The sequence below is a fragment of the Taudactylus pleione genome, unplaced genomic scaffold, assembly GCF_031769625.1.
Source record: "Taudactylus pleione unplaced genomic scaffold, aTauple2 ptg000762l, whole genome shotgun sequence".
Taxonomy (NCBI): domain Eukaryota; kingdom Metazoa; phylum Chordata; class Amphibia; order Anura; family Myobatrachidae; genus Taudactylus; species Taudactylus pleione.
The window spans coordinates 3713225-3739314 of record NW_028285164.1 but is presented as its reverse complement, the minus strand read 5'-3'; the positions used below and the strand labels follow the sequence as shown (position 1 = coordinate 3739314).

The 26090-nt window shown below is 46.1% G+C and overlaps 1 protein-coding gene across 1 annotated transcript; it reads right to left on the bottom strand.

Annotated features, from left to right (window-relative positions):
• Nucleotides 1-1517: 1517 nt before the first annotated feature.
• Nucleotides 1518-20550, bottom strand: LOC148476926 (NACHT, LRR and PYD domains-containing protein 1b allele 2-like). Its single transcript, XM_088457526.1, has 5 exons — nt 20211-20550; nt 15126-15310; nt 10107-10254; nt 4394-4435; nt 1518-2147 (listed from the first exon to the last, which is right to left on the bottom strand). Exons 1-5 carry the CDS (start codon nt 20548-20550, stop codon nt 1849-1851), a joined length of 1014 nt encoding a protein of 337 aa, XP_088313652.1. The 3' UTR covers nt 1518-1848.
• Nucleotides 20551-26090: the final 5540 nt, after the last annotated feature.

Sequence of the window (26090 nt, the reverse complement as noted above, 5' to 3'; positions counted from 1 at the left end):
TCGGGAGGCCCCCACCAAATCAGGAGGGTAGGCAAGCCTGACTAAATGGATAACATATGAAAAAAAACATTCCTCTCAGTCTCTCATACAGCACCAGTTGATATTATCACATTTGCAGAGGAATACATACGAATTACCGGCGGTCCCCTGGCCAGCGTTTGGAATCCCGACACCAGGAGGCCGGCAGAGGAGGAAATCCCGATCGTCTAAGGTAAGTATGCACTAACCTAATTCTAACCCCCTAACCCTCCTTTAGGGTGCCTAACTCTAACCTTCCCCCCCAGTGCCTAACCCTAATCCCCCCTCTAAGTGCCTAAACCTAACCCCCCCCCTTCCCTGCCGCCTAAACCTAAGTCCCCCTGGGGGGTGCCTAAGCCTAACCCTCCCTACCTCTAGCCTAACCATAACCTCCGGGGGGGGTGCCTAACCCTAAGTACCCCCCGGGAGCCCTAAACCTAACCTACCCCCCCGCGGCTGTCCGCAGCGGCGCCCGGCATCACTTCGATCGGGATGCCGGGCACCGGTCTCCCGGCGTCTGTAAAATGACAGGCGTATACATCTAGACGCCGGTCATTTCGCCCTTGCCGGGAAATGACAGTCGGAAAGCCGGCTGTCGGTATAATGTCAACCGGCTTCCCGATTGCATCCCTTTGCAGATATTGCTATTTGCAATTTCTGACTAAAATGATTTAGAGGCCTATTCATCAGACAATATTTTCCACATGGTTTAAGGAACATAGGGCCTGATTCAGACCCGCTCGCGAGCAGTGAGCGCTCGCAAGCGGGTCGATGTTGCCCAAGTGCACATGCGCACGACGGAGGAGGCTCCGTGGTGCGCATGCGCGAGACCCGAATAAAGACGGCCAAGCAGTCGTTATGGGTCTCACACCAAAGGGGGCGTGCTGTCGATGGTGATTGACAGTACGCCCCCTTTTGTGGGTGTGCCGGGGGCGTGGCTGCCCAGATGGAGGCGTTCCCATGGGAACGCCTACCGTCAGGGGCCGGCCCCACTCTGATAGAGCCAAAAGCACTCCAGGGCTTGCGGCAGCGAGACCCTACCGCAAGGGTCTCGTCGCAAGCCCGATGGTCACGATGGACTTGACCATCGCGACCATCTTCCTGGCCGCTCGCTATAGCTGTGGGTGGTCACCCACAGCTATGCGGCCAGGAGGCCGCGCCAAAAAGTAAGAGGGACGGCCCTGATTCAGAGCGAGCGCTCTGTCAGAGCGTCCGGCTCTGAATCAGGGCCATAGACATTAATCATTGCTACAAAGCAGGAGATATCACTCATATTTCCTGCAAACAGCAGAGTCCCAATTCAGAGCGCTGTCCTCATACATATGGGAACATAATTTTATCAATCACTTTTTGGAGCTTAACTGAGAGTACTAACACCATCCGCTAGGCCACACTCCTGCAAGGAGATCCGTAATGTGAATAGTGATCCAATATAAACTACTGCCACCATTAAGTTGTGGTGAAAGCATAGGAATCATGCAAAGGCGGCTTTTCGGAGCAGCTGTCCCGGCACTGAAGCAATACAGAATTGCTCCTGTAGTTTGGTTTGTGCCGTTGCAAATCACGGTGAGCTAGATTCCTGCAGTAACTATTAATAATGAATATGTCCCTTTGTCCTCTCTATAGATGATAAAGCAGACAGCACCCCCTAGAGGTTGTGGCTGGATGTGGCTCACAAGGAACAATTTTATTTGCAGGTGTCCAAATTTAATGGCATTTAAATGTGACATTTAAGATAAGTTGCAAAAGCCTGCAGACATTTCTGACCATTCACTGCTTATTGTCCAAACCCACCGCCCAATAGAACTCTAGAGCCTTAATACAATATTTCTAATTTTTTTCAGAGGAATGATCATCAGCTTGCTCCAGCTTTTTGATAAGAGGCCCATTGGTGCCCTTTAGAATCTTGTAAAACTTGCTCTTGTCACCGTCACCCCAAGACCTAATAAAATCATAAAGTGCCCTCATCTTCTCCTCGGGGGTCGGCTTGCTGCGCACAGTATTACAGGCCTCATTTGTTAGAAGATTCTCTCTTTTGAGTCTATCCAGAAGTGGCTCTACCAGGGGCACACCATGGATCAGATCTACCCGATGTTTATCTACAAAGTGTGCCTCAGTCAGAGAATTACCTGTAATCATACAGACACACACACATTATATATATATATATTGGAGTACAGCGAAAAAAATACATAAGCCACTCTAACAAAAAAAAAGACACTTTCTAAACACGTCATATTACAGATATGGATAAAACTTATCTTCGATGAGACAAGGGCTCTGCATGCACAAACAGATCCAGAGAGGAAGAGTTTGGGACTTTGAAAACTGGTTTAGATCAAATGAAAGATCAGAGGTCTGGAAAATAAGAATTCTGCCAATGTGAAATTTCCTAAATCAGACTAGCAAGAGATGGAATTCTGAGGGTTATTAATTTGCTCAGGGTAACAGAGGCTGTGCAAAGGTAACACAGCTGAAGGCCCCTGGTCATCACTGGAGCACAGGAGCTTCTCACACGCCAAAAGCATCTATAAAACGCATAGAGATGTCCCCGGCCATCACTGGAGCACAGGAGCTTCTCACACGCCAAAAGCATCTATAAAACGCATAGAGATGCCCCCGGCCATTAATGGAGCACAGGAGTTTCTCACAAGCCAAAAGCATCTATAAAATGCATAGAGATGTCCCCGGCCATCACTGGAGCACAGGAGCTTCTCACACGCCAAAAGCATCTATAAAACGCATAGAGATGTCCCCGGTCATCACTGGAGCACAGGAGCTTCTCACACGCCAAAAGCATCTATAAAACGCATAGAGATGTCCCCGGCCATCACTGGAGCACAGGAGCTTCTCTCAAGCCAAAAGCATCTATAAAATGCGTAGAGATACCCCCAGGCCATCACTGGAGCACAGGAGCTTCTCACACGCCAAAAGCATCTATAAAACGCATAGAGATGCCCCCGGCCATCACTGGAGCACAGGAGCTTCTCACACGCCAAAAGCATCTATAAAACGCATAGAGATGTCCCCGGCCATCACTGGAGCACAGGAGCTTCTCACAAGCCAAAAGCATCTATAAAACACATAGAGATGTCCCCGGCCATCACGGGAGCACAGGAGCTTCTCACAAGCCAAAAGCATCTATAAAACGCATAGAGATGTCCCCGGCCATCACTGGAGCACAGGAGCTTCTCACATGCCAAAAGCATCTATAAAACGCACAGAGATGTCCCCGGCCGTCACTGGAGCACAGGAGCTTCTCACACGCCAAAAGCATCTATAAACGCATAGAGATGCCCCCGGCCATCACTGGAGCACAGGAGCTTCTCACAAGCCAAAAGCATCTATAAAATGCGTAGAGATACCCCCCGGCCATCACTGGAGCACAGGAGCTTCTCACACGCCAAAAGCATCTATAAAACGCGTAGAGATACCCCCCGACCATCACTGGAGCACAGGAGCTTCTCACACGCCAAAAGCATCTATAAAACGCATAGAGATGCCCCCGGCCATCACTGGAGCACAGGAGCTTCTCACACGCCAAAAGCATCTATAAAACGCATAGAGATGTCCCCGGCCATCACTGGAGCACAGGAGCTTCTCACACGCCAAAAGCATCTATAAAACGCATAGAGATGTCCCCGGCCATCACTGGAGCACAGGAGCTTCTCACACGCCAAAAGCATCTATAAAACGCATAGAGATGTCCCCGGCCATCACTGGAGCACAGGAGCTTCTCACACGCCAAAAGCATCTATAAAACGCATAGAGATGCCCCCGGCCATCACTGGAGCACAGGAGCTTCTCACATGCCAAAAGCATCTATAAAATGCATAGAGATGTCCCCAGCCAGCACTGGAGCACAGGAGCTTCTCACACGCCAAAAGCATCTATAAAATGCATAGAGTTGTCCCCGGCCATCACTGGAGCACAGGAGCTTCTCACAAGCTAAAAGCATCTATAAAACGCATAGAGATACCCCCCGGCCATCACTGGAGCACAGGAGCTTCTCACGAGCCAAAAGCATCTATAACACGCATAGAGATGCCCCCGGCCATCACTGGAGCACAGGAGCTTCTCACACGCCAAAAGCATCTATAAAATGCGTAGAGATACCCCCCGGCCATCACTGGAGCACAGGAGCTTCTCACAAGCCAAACGCATCTATAAAACGCGTAGAGATACCCCCCGGCCATCACTGGAGCTTCTCACAAGACAAGAGCATCTATAAAATACATAGAACAACAGCCCTTAAGGGAATGTCACAAGGTGAAATAAATGGGAGGCCAGCATTTGAGGTGATACACAGCAGCTCATGTGTAACAGGACACAGATACAGTGTAAGGAGAACGTTATACCACAACATGTAACATACCTTTCATGTGGGTAAAATGCTGTGTCAATTCTCGTAAATCCCCTAGAAAGCAAAATATTTAGCATTAGTGAATATTACAGGGTGATCCCTATAGAATATGTACATTAATGATAATGTAAAGTCCACTATAGCAACATTTTAAAATTTTTCAATAAAACAATTTTCAACCACTGAGCTATATACAGTATTTACATTGTACGGTTCAATGCGCATCAGCTTAATTTTTCTCTCTGTGCCCACTTCCACCCAGTGATAAAGCTAAAGGCCCAGAGACCCCGACCTGAGCCCCCTGACACCCCTCTCCCCATTACTATCACTGACCACAGATGCCATCAGAGCTACCAGACGCTTCTCACCCACTGAATTACTTTGGTATTGGAGACTCTCACAGGAATGATGGAGAGTGAGGTCACAGACTCTGGTTCCAATGTACAGAGCTCCTATGTCTGCTAAATAGACGTTCCCAGGCTCTAGAGATGTCACCCTACAGTATTTATCTATAGTGACCAACAATAGAAAGAAAAATATGTTTCTGCATCCTGCACGCAGCCCTTCACCTACAGTACTTTGCTTTCACACGGGCTTTATACCATTGATTGAAGAGGCATATTTCAGTTGCAAAATTGTTATACTCATATTAGGGATGAGCGAATTCGGATTTAAGGAATCTGAAGGCAAAATGTCAGCATCCCGCTGTCGGATCTCGCGGGTTTTGGATTCTATAAAAGGTCCCCGCGTCGGCTCCATTTTTCACTCCAGCTGTGGACAGTGAATGGGGAGGGTGGGAGTTATGGCTGGCTGGGCTGTGTTGTGCTGTGCTGCTGTTGTCCATATGGGCTGTGGGCCTGATTCAGAGCTGGACGCTCTTTTTTTTGAGAGCCGGCCTCCTGGCCGCTCGCTAAGCTGTGGGTGACCACCCACAGCTTTTGCGAGCGGCCAGGTGATGGTCACGATGGTCGCGACCATCAGGCTTGCGATGAGATCCTTGTGGTAGGGTCTCGTCCATCGCAAACCCCAGTGAGCTTCCGGCTCTAATAGAGCCGGAAGCTCACTACTGAGTCCGCCCCCAAATGGCAGGCGTTCCTTCAGGAACGCCTCCATTTGGCCAGCCACCCCTCTGCCCGCCTCCAAAACGGGGTGAGCTGTCAATCGCAATCAACAGCCGCTCCGTTTTGGTGCGAGACCCGTAGTGACGGAGCGCCCGTCGCTGGCCGGGTCTCGCGCATGCGCAGTGGGGGACCATCGACCCGCTTGCGAGTGCTGTGCGTGAATCAGGTCCAGTGTCCACTCCAAAGTCCATAGGGCTGTGTTGTGCTGCTGTTGTCCATAGGGGCTGTCTGGGCTGTGTTCTGCAGTCAATTGTCCATAGGGGCTATGTCCACTCCAAAGTCTATAGGGGTTGGCTGGCTCGGCTGTATTGTGCAGGGTCCCATAAAGGCTGTAGTCCTAAAGGGGTGCTGTAGTGTTGTCCAGGGGGTGATCTGTCCATCAGGGGTGCTCCCCCCCAAATGCAACATTTTTTAAATATTTTTCTGTTTGTGAATTGTGTGCGCTGTAGCCGCACGTTCATCAACAAAGTAGTGCCAAGTGTGCGCCTGTGTCATAAATCAAGGGCCAGCTGGCTCGTCTGTTAAAGGGTGGTGTAACCTTCAAAGTGCACTCCAAAAAAATAAAAAATAAATTTTTTGTGTGTTTGCGAATTGTGTGCACTGTAGCTGCCCATGCATCAACAAAGTAGCAGTGCCAAGTGTGCGCCTGTGTCATAAGTCAAGGGCCGGTTTGGACATCTGGTCCGAACTGAAGGACCTGCCAACAATTTCTGACATGTCTACTGTCACTGCATATGATACTGTCACCGTTGACAGAATGGTGGAGGATTACATCGGTGACAGCATCCAAGTAGGCATGTCAGACAGTCCGTACCTGTACTGGCAGGAAAAAGAGGCAATTTGGAGGCCCCTGTACAAACTGGCTCTATTTTAACTAAGTTGCCTCCCCCTCCAGTGTGTACTCTGAAAGAGTTTTTAGTGCAGCCGAGAACCTTGTCAGCAAAAGGTGTAGGAGGTTGCTTCCACAAAGTGTGATGATGTTCATCAAAATTAATTATCAACTCTTCCAGGAAGACCAGCCTCCAGAAAGAACAGAGGGACCTGTGGTGGTGGATTCCAGCGGGGATGAACTAATACTCTGTGAGGATGAGGACAACACTGAAGAGGGTGAGGAATCGGTGGATGAGGAGGATGAGGACGACATCTTGCCTCTGTAGAGCCAGTTTGTGCAGGGACAGATTAATTGCCAGCTTATTTTCTGGGGGCCCAAACTAACCAATCATTTCAGCCACAGTTGTGTGGCAGACCCTGGCGCTGAAATGATTGGTTTGTTAAAGTGTTCATGTCCTGTTTATACAACATAAGCGTGAGTGGGAGGGCCCAAGAACAATTCCATCTTGCACCTCTTTTTTTTCTTTGCAGATCCTGTCTGCCACTGCAGTGTCACTCCTAGATGAGCCACGTGTTTGTGCCGCCCACTTGTGTCGCTTAGCATAGTCATCCAGCTACCTCGGTGCAACCTTTTGGCCTAAAAACAATATTGTGAGGTGTAAAGTGTTCAGAATAGACTGGAAATTAATGTTATTGAGGTTAATAATAGCGTAGGAACAAAAAAAAAAAAATTCTGTGATTTTAGCAGTTTTTATGCTTTTTTCCCAAAAAATACAGATCCAAAACACAAAACCAAGAAACCAAAACACAGAAGGGTGGTTTTGGCAAAACCAATCCAGATCAAAAACACGAAGAAAGATCCAGATCCAAAACACGAAGAGTGACCGGTGCACACCCCTAACTCATATCCAGTAAACATGTCATAGAGGGGATTCATTTATTTATATATCCCACGCACATAACAGAGAAAATATTTGGCCTTCACATCAGTCCCTGTCCCAGTGGAGCTTACAATCTATATTCCCTGCCACTTGGAAATCAATGCAAATATGAGGAGAACATGCAAACTCCACACACTTACGGTCATGGTGGGAATTGAATCCAAGACCTAAGTGCTGTGAGGCAGTAATGCTAGCCACTAGGCCATCTATGGGCTAAAAGCAGAGATGTGCAGGTTCAGTTTAGTGAAAAACGAACACACCCGAATGTAGGGGGTTCCGAGTGGAATGAAGTCCCAGTTCGGAATCACTTTGGGGTTCTGTGTAGTGCTGAGTCTTGCAGTTTGGAACTTGGATTTAAAACTGGATCTCGTGTGTTTCAGATTGCATTTAAGTCCCACCCTCATGATTTCAGGTGCTGTGAGGTGGTCAAAATTCACTGGAAATTATTGATGTTAATTGTACTAAACGAACAAAAACAGGTCCACATTAAATAGATATGTGCGTGCCCGGTTTACAGAAAGCCGACAACAACCGAATTTAGGAGTTCTGAGTTGAACAGTCCCATTTCAGATCATGTTTTTAGTTCCGAGTCGAACAGAGGCCCTGATTCAGAGCCGGACGCTCTGACTGACAGAGCGCTCGCTCTGAATCAGGGCCGTCCTTCTTAATTTTTAGAGCGGCCTCCTGGCTGCTTGTATAGCTGTGGGTGACCACCCACAGCTATAGCGAGCGGCCAGGAAGATGGTCGCGATGGTCAAGTCCATCGTGACCATCGGGCTTGCGATGATACCCTTGTGGTAGGGTCTCGTTGCCGCAAGCCCTGCAGTGCTTTTGGCTCTATCAGAGCCAGAGAATTTGGAGTTGTATTAGCATATGGGCAAATTAGAAAGGTGTTCTGAGGTGATGTAGTTGACATCCCAAATGCCGGCATCGCCATGGTAAGTAGCGGGGTTAGGGGGGGTTAAGGGGAGGGTTAGGGGCAGTGGCGTAAACAGGGCATGCCGGCCGCAGTCCAGGTCCGGTAAAGTCACTAGTGTAGTGCGGACCGCAGTGAGTGCAGTCCACACTACACAGTAACACACACCGCTGCCAGCACTGGGTAGTACACTGGTAGTACCCAGCGGCGGTGTGTGTGTTTAAGCAGCCAATGAGAGTCAGACAGACTCTTATTGGCTGATGTGCCCACTGCCAGACCCTGGCTGGAGCTCACTCATGAGCTCCTCCTTCCAGCTCCCGTATTGGGTGATGGGAGGGGACGTCATGACATCTCTCCCATAGTACCGAGCGGGAGGACGGAGGAGAGGACAGCGGCAGGTGCAGCAGGAGTGGGGATTCAGGTAAGTGGTTTTTGTCTGTATGGTAGTCATGTTATACATGTAAGGGGCACTACTGGCCAGGGGCAATGTATAGCAATACTGTAACACTACCGGAGGCACTGTATAGGGGGAACTACTACTGGGGGTACTGTATCAGGGGCACTGTATAAGGGGCACTACTGGGGGCACTGCATAGGGAGGACCAACACTGGGGGCACTGTATAATGGGGACTATAAAAGGGGCACTACTGGGAGCACTGCATAGGGGGACCACTCCTGGGGGCATTGTATAAGAGATACTGCATAGGGAGGAACTACTGGGGGCCTACATAAGAGGGACCACTACTGGGGGCACTGCATAGGAGGGCACTGTATCAGGGGCACTACATAAGGGGGACCACTACTGGGGGCACTGAATAGGGGGACTGTATAAGGGGCACTATCGGGGTCAATGCATAGGGGGGCTCTGTATAAGTGGCATTACTGGGGGCACTGCATAAGGGGGACTACTGGAGGCACTGTATAAAGGGCACTACTAGGGGCACAGAATAAGGGTGCACTACCAGGAGCACTGCTACTGGGGACATTGCATAAGGGGCACTACTACTGGGGGCATTAAGGTGCATATGGAACAAAAAGGAATCTTCCCAGAGTGACAAGAAATGGGGGGGTTATGTTGACACGCCCTAATTTTTTTCAGTTGCGACGCCCCTTGTGGCACGTGGACACACCAACTTTTCGGTGACGAGCACAGATGGGGTGGAGGCCCATTTTTAATTTTTCCCTGGGCTCCAAATATGCCACTAGTTAGGGGGAGTATTAGGGTTCAGGCACTGGAGGGAGGGTTAGGTTTAGGGTGCGGGGAGGGAGAGTTAGGATTAGGGAGAGGGGAAGGGTTAGGATACTTACCGACAGGTGTCGATATCCTAACCCTGCCGGCATCGGGATTCTGACTACTGGGATCCCGAGTGCCGGCATCCCATACCCAACTGGTTCTGAGGAGTACATATGGGAATCTATTCTATGGGCATGTGGTGTCCCTTTCATTTAATGTATTGATCTAATTTATTACAGACATTAATGGTAATAGTGGCCCTTTATCAGGTTAGAGGGCTGCACATGAAGTTGTGCCCGGTTGCCCATCAGTGGATATTATGTTGGTGGAGCAGTAACTTATACACCACTGCTACCCATGAGGTCATTATTGCTGGGAGAGCACCTAAGTACGTTTAAAGATCAATTTTTAGCTGGAAAATTTTGCTCAGTTTCTACATGCAACAAATGAGCTACTTTAAAAAAATATACTTTATATGGCGATTATTACACATTATTGCTGTCATTGTTGTTTTATTGTGATGGTTTATTTTCTTTCCTTTCTGTTTAATTAATTTATCACATTTCACAGAATAATTATCTACATTGGTGTTTTTCCACAGTAGATGGAATATACAGTAGAGCTAATTGTGTAACATTGTATTATAGACACATTTAGGGGACAGTACGGTATATATGTTACCTTTAGTGAGTTTTCCTTTCCAAACTGGATCAGGATTGTCCTTCCCCTCCGGTAACACGGACAATGTAATTTCCTCTGCAATTCCTTTCACATTAATCTCTATGAAGGGACAATTCTCTAGTTCTGTATGGATTTTAAGATGTAGACTCTAGAGATACAATGAAATTTGATTCTTAATAGAGTACCCTTGCCACATAATCACCCCATGGGCCCACCTATTTGGGGTGTTTCCTGAACATTTGGGAACTCTGGGCAGTAGAGGAGATCAGGGAATTCCTTTTTGAAAAACATAAACATCTTTGGACTTTATTACACCAGAGAAGCGGATTCTGGTTTGGGGGTTTATTTACTAAAGTGAGCGACTTTAGAAGTGGAGCTGTTGCCCATAGCAACCAATCAGATTCTACTTAACATTTAACTAGCACCTTCTAGCACACTTGCCTACCCTCCCGATTTGGCCGGGAGCCTCCCAAAAATTGGGTGCCACTCCCGGCCCCCTGTAAAGGCAGGCAAGCCTCCTGGCAGCTGCCAACCCCTCCTGCCTCACCCCTCCACCTCCCCCGCAATCATATGAGAATCCCCCGCAGCAGGATGGGAAGGAGGCGGTGAATCGCGTCATTTTGGCCCTGCCCCTTGCTTCACAATGCCGGGATTCTCGTCATTGTGTAAAGGGGGTGGGGCCAAAATGATGCGATTGCGTGACCATGCCCCCATTCAGTCCACAAATGATGGCCACGCCCCCCAATTATACAGTTCTGGCTGCCCCTCCCGAAAGGGGCAGCCAGAATGTTGGTATCTCCTGCCTTCTAGAAGATAATAGCTATTATTCATATTTACTAAAATGACTACTGTTCATTATGGTCATTGTTCTGTCTGGTACCATTTGTCATCTAAGGAACATATCAGAGGGGGGGAGGGGATGTGGAGGGTATACAGATTACAACAGATAATTCCGAATCATTCTGTGACTTGGAATGCAGTCACTTTCACAGTAAATTGATAAAAGGACCACATTTTTAATAGACATAGAAAGAAGATATTAGAAGCATGGGGTAAATTTACTAACATTTGATTTTTGTCGATTTGGTGTTTTTCTGTCATTTGGGTGTGATTTTGCAAATCAGAGGTTCACTAAAGGACAATTTGACTGCAATTCGCAGGTGAAACATGACTTAACACACCAATTCGGCACAAAACACCAAACGACCAAACATTATATCACGTACAAGGAGTCAAATACAAATCATGAATGTACTGAAATTGTGTTTGTCAAATCAATAAAAATCACACCAAAATTGCAGCACAATACACAGAATAAAAAGATCTGCCTGTGAGCTGAGTGTTTGACTGAATCACTGAACAGATCGATATGATCTGTGCAGGCTTTAGTGTTAAAAGGTATAAAGAAACAGGTAACCTGCACAGATCGATATGATCTGTGCAGGCTTTAGTGTTAAAAGGTATAAAGAAACAGGTAACCTTGAATTCCACTGTAAAGAATAATATTAATTCTATATTTTATACTATCATCCATGCAACCACCGCCACCAGGGTGCAGGGAAGAGCTGGTAAATCCTCAGGAGGGGGAACCTCATTTTATTTTTGGGGTCCCCACTTTCTGAGGATTTGCAGCCTTGGGCTGACCAGTTTGGGGCTGGTTTACATTATGGCAGGGGGGACCCCAGGCTGTTAGTCTCCTTGCTATTGTGTAAGCCCCCAGCTGGTTGAGCCCGGTGCTGGTTACTGGAAAATAGGGATACCCCATGCTGGTTTTCGTTCCAGTACCAGACCTGGCTCAGAGATCCGGAGCTGTTTTTGTTTTTGGGGGGGACCGCACGCAATAGGTTTTTTTTACATGATCCCTTTATTTAATCCTTTTAACACAAAAGCCTGCACAGATAATACAGGTTGAGTCTCCCATATCCAAAATGCTTGGGACCAGGGGTATTTTGGATAATGGAGACACATGTTTGTAACTTTAGATATTACTGCTCCCACAGGCTGCATAGCCGGAGGCTGCCATAGTCTGTGTTAAGATTCAAAGTGTTCTGATTATAAGTGTAAATACAATTTGATAACTAAGTCGGAGTTACGCTGGAGTTAAACTGGAGGAAAACGAAACTCAAAACCAGAACACTTTCTGAACAACAAGAAGCAACTTACTTATGTGAATGAACAAAATCAACATCTACTGCTGTATCCAGGCAACTACTTACTGCACTCACTGCTTGGACACTGCAAGTGCTCCCCTGTCTGTGTGCTGCTCTTGTTGATTGATCTTTGTTGAACAGAACACTTTGGACTGGATCAGCTCGGGTACATTGTAATTTTGTCCTCATTCATTTTGTATTGCCTTTTCCAATTGTGTCACATCTATCCACATTAATCATTTGTTTATAAACTAATTCCTGCACCCACTACTCACATACCTCTCCTTTATATATCACTTTTGGAGCTGCGCTCATACATTAGCAGCACTGTTCTTTACATGTATTTTTGAACATTTAACAACTTTAATCCACACTGACTCTATATCTCACTGTCTCTACATCACACAGCCTCCACTCCAGTTTACATCTCAATTATTACCTTGTCCACAGCATGAACACCCTTACTTCACACAACCCCCATATTCTATGTCCACATAATCCTCTACTTTATCCGTCCCTCTCTTCCCCCTCCTGTTTCCTCCACTTGCTGTTCTTCCTTTTTTCTCTCATCAGTCTGCTTCCAACCCTCTGCTTCTTTCCCCCACTTCTCCTATACCTCCACTCTCAACCACCTCCCTCCATGGTCTTGTTACCCCACTACTAAGCCCCATTCCCTCCTCGTTCTGTCTGTCACCTCCAGGGCTGCCAAGAGAAATTCTGGGCCCGGGTACTGCAACATCCTGTGGGACCACATCATGTATGGCTGCACCCATTTGTGAGTGGGTCTAGCATGTGAGATGCACCCACTCACAGGAGCATGGCATAGCACCCAGCAGCTGGAACTAAAGTAGTCACTACTGTATTAGGATGGCGGGACAGTCCCATAATAGCTGCATTTCTTGTCAGGCTGTATATAGATGCTAAAATGTAACACACAAATTAAAGTGCTTCTACTTTACTTTGTACATCTCTCATGTAAATAACACAAACAATCTATTTTCTATCATAGAGATAGATGTATGAAGGACTTAATTTTTACATAACATCAGGTCGTCTTATACACACACATTCCGCAGCACACATCCTAACCCACTGCTCCATGCTCCTTCTTCACTATCTACCCCTCTGTGTCGCCCCTGTCTGTCTGCCCTTCCCCTTTAGAATGTAAGCTCTCACGAGCAGGGCCCTCATCCTCACGTGCTTCTCCTCCCCCTACTTATAGTATAATTTACTCCTAACTCCCTACAATGGCACCTACCACCTGGTTGCTCATGTCCTGCTGCTTGTGTTTTGCAGCTGAGTTTATAACCTTGTCCTTGTCCTGCATTGTTTTGTATTACTATTAACTGTTTTTCTTGTGTGCTCATTTATGTACTGTGTAAGGCGCTGCGGAACCTTTGTGGCGCCATATAAATAAAGGATAATAATAATAATAATAATTCCGTATTTTGGAATATTTGCATATCATAATGAAATATCTTGGGAATGGGACCCAAATATACACACAGAATGCATTTATGTGTTATATACACCTTATACACACAGCCTGCAGGTCATTGTATACAATATTTTCAATAATTTTGCGGCTCAAGCAAAGTTTGTGTACAGAAATGAAATTAATTTATGTTTCATATACACCTTATACACACACAGCCTGAAGGTAATTTTATAAAATATTTTTAATAAGTTATGCCTTAGACAAAGTTTGTGTACATTGAACCATCAAAAATCAAAGGTTTCATTATCTCAGTCATGGCAAAATAATTCCGTATTTCGGAATATTCTGTATTTCAAAATATTTGGATATGGGAAACTCAACCTGTACTGATCTGTGCAGACCTTTGAATCTGCTGCCAACTGTCAGTGGATTCATGCTTTGATTGGTCTGCAAAAGTTATTGTAAGTGGAGCAAATTGACTGATCTCGCACACAACAGAAATCGTATCACTATCGAATGTAAATAGTCAGTCAAATACGCTGATAAGTAAATTTGGGTTTTTAGATCATAAAACATTCTGGTGATGTCAAACATGATTTCTAGTAACTCTTAAAAAATTTATCATCACTACCATCAAAATGCAGTGTACGAGGTTTTGCTATAAAATAACGAGACTGTGATTCCACCTAGTAAACAAAGTAGTCAGAACCGGTTCTAACTGCATATGTAGTAACCTTGAACTTGTCTGAACCTCCATGACAAGCAGCAACACTCTATGACGTTCAGTTGATTGCGAGTCACCATTTAATTTGGTTGTGTTTTCTGTAGAGTGCCAAAAAAATGCTACGTTTAAAAGTTGAACAACGTGTCGTTTTGAAAATTTTTGTAAATTTTTTTTCGATATCAAGGGTGTAATTTTGCAAGAATGGGTTCCAGAAGGCACAACAGGTAACCAGCGTTATTATAAGGAAGTTTTGAAAAAGCTGAGAGAAAGAATCAGAACGAAACGGCCGCAACTGTGGAAAAGTGGTTCCATTCTTCACCAGGACAACGCGCCCGCTCACACAGCACTTTCTGTGACCGACAATCACATTACTACACTTACACATCCTCCATACTCGCCCGATTTAGCACCTTGCGACTTTTATCTTTTCCCAAAAGTTAAGTCAGTGCTTAAAGGGGCACATTCTGAATCAGTTGATGCTGTAAAGAAGAAAACGGCAGATATGTTGAAACAACTAACAGAAATTGATTTGCTCCATGTCTTCCACCAGTGCAAAACAAGACTACAGCGATGTATTAGTGCCAATGGGGAGTATATTGAAGGGGGCAAACATTCAATTTGTAATACCAATAAATAAAGATGAGTCATTTAATCAGTCTCGTTATTTAATAGACATACCTCATATGCTTGTATATGTGTGATGTTACCTCATCGGACAAATCCAGATCTGGTTTTCCACTGATTGTATAATTCATTTTAGTACTATGCAGTGAGATTTTGGTGTGGTGAGGTTTGTCAACCCTCTTAAAGTCTTTTTTCAGTTCATCAAGTCTCTGGGTGAGGTGGAAACAATAACAGAAATGATTTATAAAGCAAATATAACACAATACTTCTGCAACACGCAAGACAAAACCAGGTCATAACAGAGGCTGGGGGTGAATGTAACAGCCTGTGATGCTGTAACATCTGCATTTTCCGTTGAGATGAAAACCCCCATAGGCAGCAAAGGCCAAACCACCAGACAACTGGTTATAAAATGAGAATCAACGAAAGTCACCAAATGTAATACTTGTTTGCCCTTGCAAACGATTGTTTGACAGTTAATTGTTTTTTGGAGGATACACTACAAGTACACTACAAGTAGTTTTCTTCCTGGTCCCCTTCTGGGATGAAGATCCACTTACAGCAACAGCAGCAGCAACAGGCATAGTCATCAAGGATCCTTCTAAGTATTCACGGACAGGAGGGGAGTCAATCATGCTTCGAATAACAACATTGGATGCAGCAGGACTACTCCCGATGACGAATGAGGATGTTGATGATAAAGGTGTTGGTGTTGTAGATCGAAGGCGCTTGGATCCCACAGAGAGGGAGCAGGTAAGTGAACTTGTTACGTTTTGAGTTTTGGAACTTGGCGACATACACTTTGATATTTGATGAATGTGCTCCAAGTGACAAAACAAGGAGGAGGTTCCTAGGTGGTTTAGGTCCTTCCCTCTACTCACTCTTGCTTGGCAATGGATACATATGGCTTGACAACTGTTGTCCGGATTGGGGCTGAAATAATTCCACACGTGAGTAGTGGATTTTTATGTCTTTTGCCCCAGCATGACAACAATGGGCTTTGGCATTTTCAATCCATGGGCAACAGCTGTTACCTTACTTACACAAAGGACATCCACGGCATCAACATCCTCTTCACCAACATCTTCATCATCAATATCTTCATCATCAACATCCTCATCATGCTTAGCGCCTTCAAATGCCAAAATATCCTCCTCCATGTGCAATTCCACAGAAGCATCCTTACTGACTACGTCTGCAAGATGTTGACTGCCCTTACCCACATTTACAGAGGGCACACAAATGTTGGAACTTGGAGGATCCTCCAGTACATTAGTATTTAGGTCTGGCTCACACATGGCAACCGAGGACATACTTGCACTCTCCTCAGGAAAATTGTGATTTCGATTTCTCAGGGCACACAGTTGGTTTTTCCAGAGCTGTTTAACTCATCTTAACAACTTTCAATTTTTTAATGGTACCACCACCACTACTACTACAAGCAGAAGGGCTATCAGAATCAGAACCAGCAATCATCATAAATAAAGGCCAAGGACTTATCCTTTCCTTGCCACTTTGTGTAGTGAATGGCATATTGCCAATTTTTTTTTATCTAAAGGCAACTTGCCTTTCAATATTTTTTTCTTAACTTCAGTATAAGTAGCTTTACCATATCGATGGCATGGCCCTGGGGCATGGACCTTCATAGAGGACGAGGAAGTCGACGGCCTTGCACTGCTGGCGGCAGCTACAATATGTGGTTCTTGGCCTTGCTCTCCTGTCATGCGACAGCCCTCCATATTTTCTGTGGTCTTGAAGCAGTGTCACAAGCACCAATAGTGTAGCCAAGGTGTGGTTACAAAATACACACACTTAAATAAAATAAATTAAATAAATTGACAATATATATATATATATATTTTTTTTTTGACGGTCCAGAATTTGGGCCCAGAGCACCGATTGATGATGACTGGAGTCGGGCAGCACTAGGTTGCGTTTCTGTATCTTGTGCGGCTAAGCCTAACACGCAGACACACATGGAAAATAAATTGACAATATATTTTTTTTGACGGTCCAGAATTTGGGCCCAGAGCACCGATTGATGACGACTGGAGTCGGGCAGCACTAGGTTGCGTTTCTGTATCTTGTGCGGCTAAGCCTAACACGCAGACACACATGGAATATAAATTGACAATATATTTTTTTTGACGGTCCAGAATTTGGGCCCAGAGCACCGATTGATGACGACTGGAGTCGGGCAGCACTAGGTTATGTTGCTGTATCTTGTGCGGCTAAGCCTAACACACACACACACAGAAAATAAATTGACAATATATAAATATATTTTTTTTGATGGTCCAGAATTTGGGGCAGAGCACCGATTGATGATGACTGGAGTCGGGCAGCACTAGGTTGCATTGCTGTATCTTATGCAGCTAAGCCTAACACACACACACACAGAAGATAAATTGACAATATTTTTTTTTGACGGTCCAGAATTTGGGCCCAGAGCACCGATTGATGACGACTGGAGTCGGGCAGCACTAGGTTGCATTGCTGTATCTTATGCGGCTAAGCCTATTATGCACACACACACAGAAAATGCATTGACAATATATATATATATATATATATATATATATATAATTATTTATTTATTTTTTTTTTTTATTTTTTTTTTTTTAGGGTGTCCAAAATTTGGGCCCAGATGGACACAGCAGACAGCACAGCACCAGCCCAGATGGACACAGCAGACAGCACAGCACCAGCCCAGGTGGACACAGCAGACAGCACAGCACCAGCCCAGATAGATCAGCAACAGCCCAGATGGACACAGCACTGCACCAGCCCAGATGGATCAGCACCAGCCCAGTTGGATGCAGCAGACAGCACAGCACCAGCCCATATGGACACAGCAGACAGCACAGCAGTGACAGCACCAGATGGATCAGCACCAGCCCATATGGACACAGCAGACAGCACAGCAGTGACAGCACCAGATGGATCAGCAGGGCACCAGCCCAGGACACAGCAGACAGCACCAGCACAGCACGAGCACCAACACCAGCACCTCTCTGAGCCCTACACTACCCACCCTTCCTGTTCAGTCTCCACAGCTGGAGTGAGATGACATCTGCCGCGTGGTCCCTTATACACTACATAGATCATAGAGGCAGAAAGCTTGCAAGCCACGAGCCTCTTGTTAAATGACACAGACAGCACAGTAACCCTGTGCAGCTATGTTGCTGATAAATGTGGCTAACGTGCACACACACAAAAAAAACACATTGATTGATTGAATTAATTTTGGGGGGGCACTTGGGAGGCACCAGCCTCTTGATAAACAACACAGGCAGCACAGTACCCCTGCTCACCTACGTTGATGATAAGTGTGACTAACACGCACACACAAAAAATTGTTGGGTTTTTTTTTTCACACTGGGGGGGAAGCACCCCTGAATGAGGCAGCAGCCCCTTGATAAATGAGACACAGGCAGCACAGAACCCCTGCGCACCTACATTGCTGATAAGTGTGGCTAACAGGCGCGCACAAAAAATTGTTTTTATTTTTTTCACACTGGAGGTGAAGGGCACCCCTGAATTAGGCAGCAGCCCCTTGATAAATGATACAGACAACACTCCTAATGCAGCTACGTTGTGGATAAGTGCGGATTGTTAACACACACACACGAAAAAAAATATTTTTTATTTACATTTTTTGGGGGCACTTGGGGGGAAGGACCCCTGAATTAGGCAGCAGCCCCTTGATAAATGACACAGGCAACACACCTAGTGCAGCTACATTGCGGATAAGTGCTGATTGTTAACACACACACACAGGAAAAAGAGAAAAATTATTTGAATTTTTGGAGGGCCCTTGGGGGAGGAGGAGCCCTGAATTAGGCAGTAGCCCCTCGATAAAATGACACAGGCAACACCCCTAGTGCAGCTATGTTGCGGAATAGTGCGGATTGTTAACACGCACACACACAGGAAAAAAACATATTTTTTATTTTTTGGGGGGCACACCTGATCGAGGGAGCAGCCCCTTGATAAATGACACAGGCAGCACCCCTGCGCACCTACATTGCTGATAATAAGTGTGGCTAATGCACAAACAGAAATAAAAAATATATATTTTTATTTTTTTGGACAGAGCACCCCCTGGATAACACAACAGAACATCCAGCCAGCCCCTATGGACAATAGCCAGTCAGCCCCTATGGACTACAGCCAGATCCTATGGACAGGACAACAGTCAACTAGCCCCTATTTGGATTATGGACAACAGCCAGCCAGTCCTTATGGACAACAGCCAGCCAGCCCCTATGGACAGGACAACCTCACAACAGCCAGCCAGCCCCTATATGGACAACAGCCAGCCCCTATGGACATTAAGCAGCCAGCCCCTGAGTGACAATACAACTGTAGCCAGTCCCTATGCACAGCAGCACAGCTCCCTTATCCCTCCCTCTTCACTCTCCACAGCCGTAATGAAAAATGGCGGTGATCGCAGGACCTTTTATACAATCCAAAACCCATGAAAATCTGACAGCAGGATGATGATGTTTTGCCTCGTTTTGAGTCAGGCGGGAAAACCCGAGCCGGCTCGGATCTGACTTGGATCCCCTAAGTTCGGGTGGGTTTGGATCTCTGAGATCTGAACCCGCTCATCTCTAGTTTAAACCAGCCAACCCTGCTCCCTACCCAGCTTGAAACCCCACTGTTAAGCAACTTGGGATGAGGCATTTTCACTCATCTCATGCGAGCCATCTACCACATCCAAGAACATCCAGGCACTGATAATCATCAGTGGCCTCCCTTTCCAAGTTCTGTGGTTTTCCTTTCTTTTAACTTTTTTCCTAAGTTTATGGTACCACTTGATTTCGTTGCATTCTATACTTGTACTTGATGCTCATCCTTGGGTACCATATCAGGCATTAAAAACTGGAAGTTACTTTTCCCAGAATCTTTTGGTTCAAACCAAGAACAGCTTCTTCTTTGTTTATTTTTGACAGATTAAAGGTTTCTCTTGCTTAAACCTCTTAAAGACACACCCATTGGCCAATTTCTGCTTTACCTTTCAACCTTGAAGTATTGTATTGGCTATTGGCATACTTCACTGGCAAATTCTTATCTTTCAAAGAGCCACCCTCATCCTGATAGTCACCAGCATCACAATTTCCAGACTTTGGCCTACTGTTATCATATCATATAACGGGCACTACCACCCTCAGATTCCAGACTCTCATGTCCAGGTAAGATACTTGAATCTTTGCTCCATTGATTCACAAACATTATCTCACGGGTTTGATGGCTATCTGCCACTTCATTAAAGCATAGCTCTCTTGGATTTTCTTGTGCATCTGCTTTTAGAGCCTTGAAAATATGATGAACTTCCACACGTTCCACCAGTACAGGCTGAAGTTCACTCTCCACAGAGGTTTTTATATTTAAGTACTGATTAGCTGGGCTACTTGCTTCAAGCTTTGTAATGTGAGCCAACTTCACTTCCCCACAGACAAAATCAGCAGCAGTGCAAGTTCCATCCTGCATGCATGAAGGCATTGTTTCAGATATATGAATTACTCTTCACAAGACTGCCAGTATTAACTTTCTTTAAGGTTCTGCTGTCCACAGCAAAACTGTGTGATTGAGTCACATTCATATCACTCTGAACACACGGCAACAAGAGAGTCTCATCCTTTGAAGCCATCACTATCTCTGTAGACTTCTGTACATCCTGTACCTTTGCCTCACAGTTCATACGGTCACCATCTGTATTTGTCAATTCTTTGGCATCAACTTTAGACACAGTTTGGTTATCTGGATCTGTAACTCTTTGTGTGGACTTCACATCCTCAACTATTACTGTAAGCTGAAAGACACTGCAAGGTACTTCACCCCCTTTTGGAAGACAGTCTTTCAGAAAATTTCCCAACTTTGATACTTTTGTCCCTTCTTGGGCACTGTGAAGATGAGGACATCTTCCTTGTCAAATTGCTTCTGACAAACATCATTCTTCTGGGACATCTTGCTCGTTCAAGCATCTCAATGCTCGTCCACTGATCATCACACAAGACACTTGGCACTGGTAGCAGATCATTCTTCATGCCAGCCTCTTCAGATCAACCTGTAGTAATTGCTGCTTGTGTTTATGTACTTCTGTTACACTGGGTTCAGGGAACACATCAGACGTCATTTTAGGTCCAGAATCCAATCTCAGAGTGTCATCCAGCTTTTTTCCTCTTCTGATTTTCCCAATACCATGTGGAACTTTTTATGAGTTGCAAACAGCTGCTCTTCCAGCTACTGTAGGCAATTTTAACCATGGTGTCTTCCAATTTGCACTCTGCTTTATGCAGAATTTCCTCCAGAAATAAAGTCCTTTCTGTCAGACATTCTGAAACTACTGTGGCAGCAACCAAGTTGGATTGGAGTGTCTGTATTTGCTCCCTAAAGTTTGCCTCAAGACGGACAACCTCCTTTGCCTCACGCTCTTTCTGCAGCATCTGGAGACATTTCTCCCTTTCTTCTGAACATTCACAAAGCTTCTCAGACAGAGAATTTCTCTCTAACTCACACTCTGCAAGTCTTGCTTTTGTGGAGACCACTAGAAAGTCTTTTTCTTCTAACATCATAGTTAGAGCCGCCACTTTCACTTGTGTGCACTCTGCGTCACTCTGGTGTCCCTTAACACATTCTTTTAATTCTTCCTCTTTCTGCTGAAGGACTGCATACTTTTCATGCAATTCAACAATGTCTTGCTCTAATACGTCATTCTTTGCAAGCAGCACATCATTATCATACTTTGTAATACATTTGAATGCTTCAGCCTCCTCAAGGTATTCAGGCATAGTTGTCAATTTGAGGTCTCTCTCTTTAAGAGCCTCAATTTCCAGCTCTCTCTCATCTTGCTCATGTTTAAGTGACATTTTCAAAGAGGACAATTCACTGAACAACTTTTCTTCAACTTGCTTATGTACAAACATTTCTTCAGCTTCCTCTCCACGTCACTTATTTGAGCATAACAATATGTCAGTCTATCATGCATCCAGTGCCAGATTAATGTTGACAAGGGCCTGGAGCTGATATTTATGAAGGGCCTATTGTGTGCTGCTGCAAGGGGTGTGACCAGCACTGTCGGATTTACCAAGCTACAGAACGTGAATCTTATAGTAGTCTACATTTTGCATGCAGATGCACCCGCAGTCTCACATAGAATATAGGCATGCAGCATATCATTTTAATCAGCATAAGCTGTTTGTGCATCCTATTTGAATTGCTTTGTGAATAAGATGCATTTTAATGGGAAAAAAGTTGCATGCAAAAGATGCTCGGCACTATCAAGTGCTGTTTAACGCTCAAAGAGGCTAGAAGAATGTGGACATATCTGTAATACAGAAAGCATCTCAGTGTCCGCCATATAATACAGAGAGCATTTTAGTGACTGTTATATAATACAGAAAGCATTACAGTGACCGCCAAATAATACACCAAGCATCCAAGTGACTGCTAATACACAGCTACACACCATGGCTCCTCCATTGGGATAAATCATACAACAAGCTGCTGGCAGTTATATATACGTATACAGGGGCAAATGCAGGATCTCTAAAGGGGGGGTTTCCACGTCACACCACTAAACTGGGCATGACCACCATGCAAGGGGGTGTGGGTATATTTATGGCTAATTCTAGGGCACATCCACATGAAATATGATGCCTTAAGCTAGGTATCCACTAAAGCAACTTGAGTGGCTGAACGGCAGCCGGCTGACCAAGTGGGCAATTTGGTAAGTGATGCATACTTACCAAAGGGCCGCTCGATGTCTGAAAAAACAACACAACTTGGTGGGCATTTAAATTTGCCCGCCCAGTTGTGATGCAGGGGCGGATCTAGACTTTTCTTGTAGGTGGGGGGGTTCCTCCCATTTTCAGGCAATAACCTTACGTCATCGCTTTGTGTATCCATTCCTGTCTCCATCTATTTATCTTTTTGCTTCTTCTTTCCTTTTTTTCCCCTTTCATTTTCAATTTTACACTCTGCTCCTTTGTTATTATGTGACATGTATGCTGTGTGCATGGCTGCAGTAAGAAGGCCCCCCACATGAAATTACCAAACATAAGGGCTTTGCATAAAAGAAAGAAAAAAACACTTAGGCCCCAGCATGAAATAAAAACAACAAACACATTCGCTACCACATGAGAAAAAACCCATAAAAACTTAAATAAAAAATTTCGATCAATATCCATCACACTTACTGTCAGCCTGATTCTGTGAGCTTGTGGTGGGCTGCTGTGGCATCCTTAATTTGGCTGCTTGGCATTGGTGGCTAGTGCAGACTCAGGGGGAGCAGTGACAGTCCTCTCCTCTGAGCAGTCCTCTCCTGGCACTAAGCAGTCAGTGCCAAGGAATCCCTGAATGGTTCCTTGAATGTAATGCAATGCATTCACTGCCATAGCGCAGCCTCCGCCTTCCTCCACTCCAGAAAGCGCCACATTGAAGCTCAATCTTGGGACAGTGAGTCAGGGCAGACTGTGTGTGGGCCGCAGCTGATGCCTGTGCCTGCCCCCTTAGTCCTCTCCTCCTCTGAGCAGCCTCAGTGACAGGCTGTTAGACAGAGAGGCAGGCGGATCACTCAGTGATGTGGGGGGAAGGGCTTGAAGTGGCAACCACGGGTGCCTCCACAGCTCACCCCGGCCGTCTCCGTCTGCCCTGCCTGGAGCTGCACTGCTGCCTGCAGGATAAACAGGTGGGCGGGGTTGAGGCTGTTTGTTACGAGGGGCATTCGCACTTCTCACCCCGACACACCGCCCCCGCCCGATCCGCCACTGTTGTGATGTCAGTATGGGTGGTTCCTACGGCTAGTGCGTGGGTTGTCAGTGGGTCACCTGTACACAAAGGCAGAGATACCAATATATATGCAGGATATATCGGCATCGTCTGTGTTGCAGAGCCGACCTGATATGTCTGTGAACAACGTCGTTCACAGACATATCGTCTGTACAGACCCGCAAATGCACTTTGCTATATGTTATTTGCTGGCTGCACGAATGGCATATTGCATAGTGTGTACCAGCATCACACTCACAAGGCAGGAATGAGGCTTAAATGGGCAGTACCTGTATTTTATTTTTTTTATATAGATAAAAGGGACTCACTTGATTCTTCCCCAGTGCAGGTCCCACTTCGCCCTGCACCCCCAGCACTGGGTAAACTAGCAGGCACTGTTTCTGCTCACCTCTTCTCTTGGGTTTCCACTTCATGCACACACTCTCCTACAGAGGGTCCCTGGAACTCTTCTTACAAGCCAGTTCATCTGCTCCTATCCCTCCTGCACTTCTCAATGCTCGACGACTCCTCCCTATCCCATTCATTGCCTCCCTGCCACAGATGTGTCACTGCAGGGTCCCGTCTGCACCGAGTAACAACACTATGCTTTGCTCCATTGATGACCAGGGGGGCGGAGCTTCAGCCAGTCCGGGGGCGGAGCTTTGGACGATCCGGGGGCGGAGCTTCGAACGGTCCGGGGGCGGAGCAACGGGTGGCCCCGAGGGTAGGCAAGGTTTCAGGTGGCCGGGGACTCCAGGGTAGGGTAGCCAGGACTCCAGGAGGTTAATGATCGGAGTAGTGACAGGAAGAAAAAAAAATGCCTGTCATCACTGCTTGCTCTACAGAGGATGCTGAGGGCCTATTTTCATGGGGAGGCCTGGAGCTGGAGCTCCACCCGCCCCATTGCTAATCCGGCCCTGATACAGCAGTAGGGATGTAGACAGTGGCTATACTGCTATGTAAGTGTGTAAGGATATACATCATTATGCTCTCATACAGCATTAGAGATGTAGACAGTGGCTATACTGCTATGTAAGTGTGTAAGGATACACATCGTGAAGCTCTCATACAGCAGTAAGGATGTAGACAGTGGCTATACTGCTATGTAAGCATGTAAGGATACACATCATTAAGCTCTCATACAGCAGTAGGGATGTAGACAGTGGCTATACTGCTATTTAAGCGTGTAAGGATACACATGATTATGCTCTCATACAGCAGTAGAGATGTAGACAGTGGCTATACTGCTATGTAAGCATGTAAGGATACACATCATGAAGCTCTCATACAGCAGTAGGAATGTAGACAGTGGCTATACTGCTATGTTAGCGTGTAAGGATACACATCATTATGCTCTCTTAAAGCAGTAGGGATGTAGACAGTGGCTATACTGCTATGTAAGCATGTAAGGATATACATCATTAAGCTCTCATATAGCAGTAGAGATTTAGGGCCTGATTCAGACCCACTCGCGAGCGGCTGTCCGCTCGCAAGTGGGTTGATGTTCTGCACTGAGCATGCGCACGACGGAGGGAGCTCCGTCGTGCGCATGCGTCAGACGCGTCGAGCGAAGGACTTTCCTTCGCTCGTTGTGTCTGACCAAAGGGGGCGTGCTGTTGATGTTGATTAACAGCACGCCCCCTTTGGTGGGCGTGCCGGGGGCATGCCTCCCTGACGGGGGCGTTCCCAAGGGAACGCCTACCGTCAGAAGCCGGCCCACTGACATCACTAGTCAGTGGGAGTGATTTTGGCTCTGATAGAGCCAAAATCACTCGGGCCTTGCGGTTGAAAACCTCAACTGCAGGCTCCGGCTCGCAGTTTCGATGGTCGCGATGGTCAAGACCATCGCGGCCATCAAACTGCACGCTCGTATAGGCTGTGGGTGGTGACCCACAGCTATACGAGCGTCCAGGAGGACGCTCCATAGTTATGGAGGACGGCCCTCATTCAGAGCGTGCGCTCTGCTCAGAGCGTACGGCTCTGAATGAGGGCCTTAGACAGTGGCTATACTGTTATGTAAGAATGTAGTGATACACATCATTAAGCTCTCATACAGCAGTAGGGATATAGGCCCTCATTCAGAGCCGCTCGTTAGCGGCAGTACGCTCGTTCCGAGCGATGTTTGCACATCTGCGCATGCGTATGGTTTTTAGTACGCATGCGCGAACCAGTCAGTGCGGCCAAAAATCGTTTGTACGCTATATAGCGAGTGCCTGCTATTTTGAGTGACAGAATGAGGCGTATGTGGGTGGTAACAGGGGAAGGTGCTTGAA

Bases quoted from the DNA above. Each gene is read 5' to 3' on its own strand.
- LOC148476926 (XM_088457526.1), bottom strand. From the start codon at position 20,550: ATGCCTTCATGCATGCAGGATGGAACTTGCACTGCTGCTGATTTTGTC. The intron at 4,436-10,106 runs GTAACATATATA...TTTGCTTTCTAG, and splicing joins GAAAGGAAAACTCACTAAAG to GGGATTTACGAGAATTGACA. The intron at 2,148-4,393 runs GTATGTTACATG...GTATGATTACAG, and splicing joins GCATTTTACCCACATGAAAG to GTAATTCTCTGACTGAGGCA.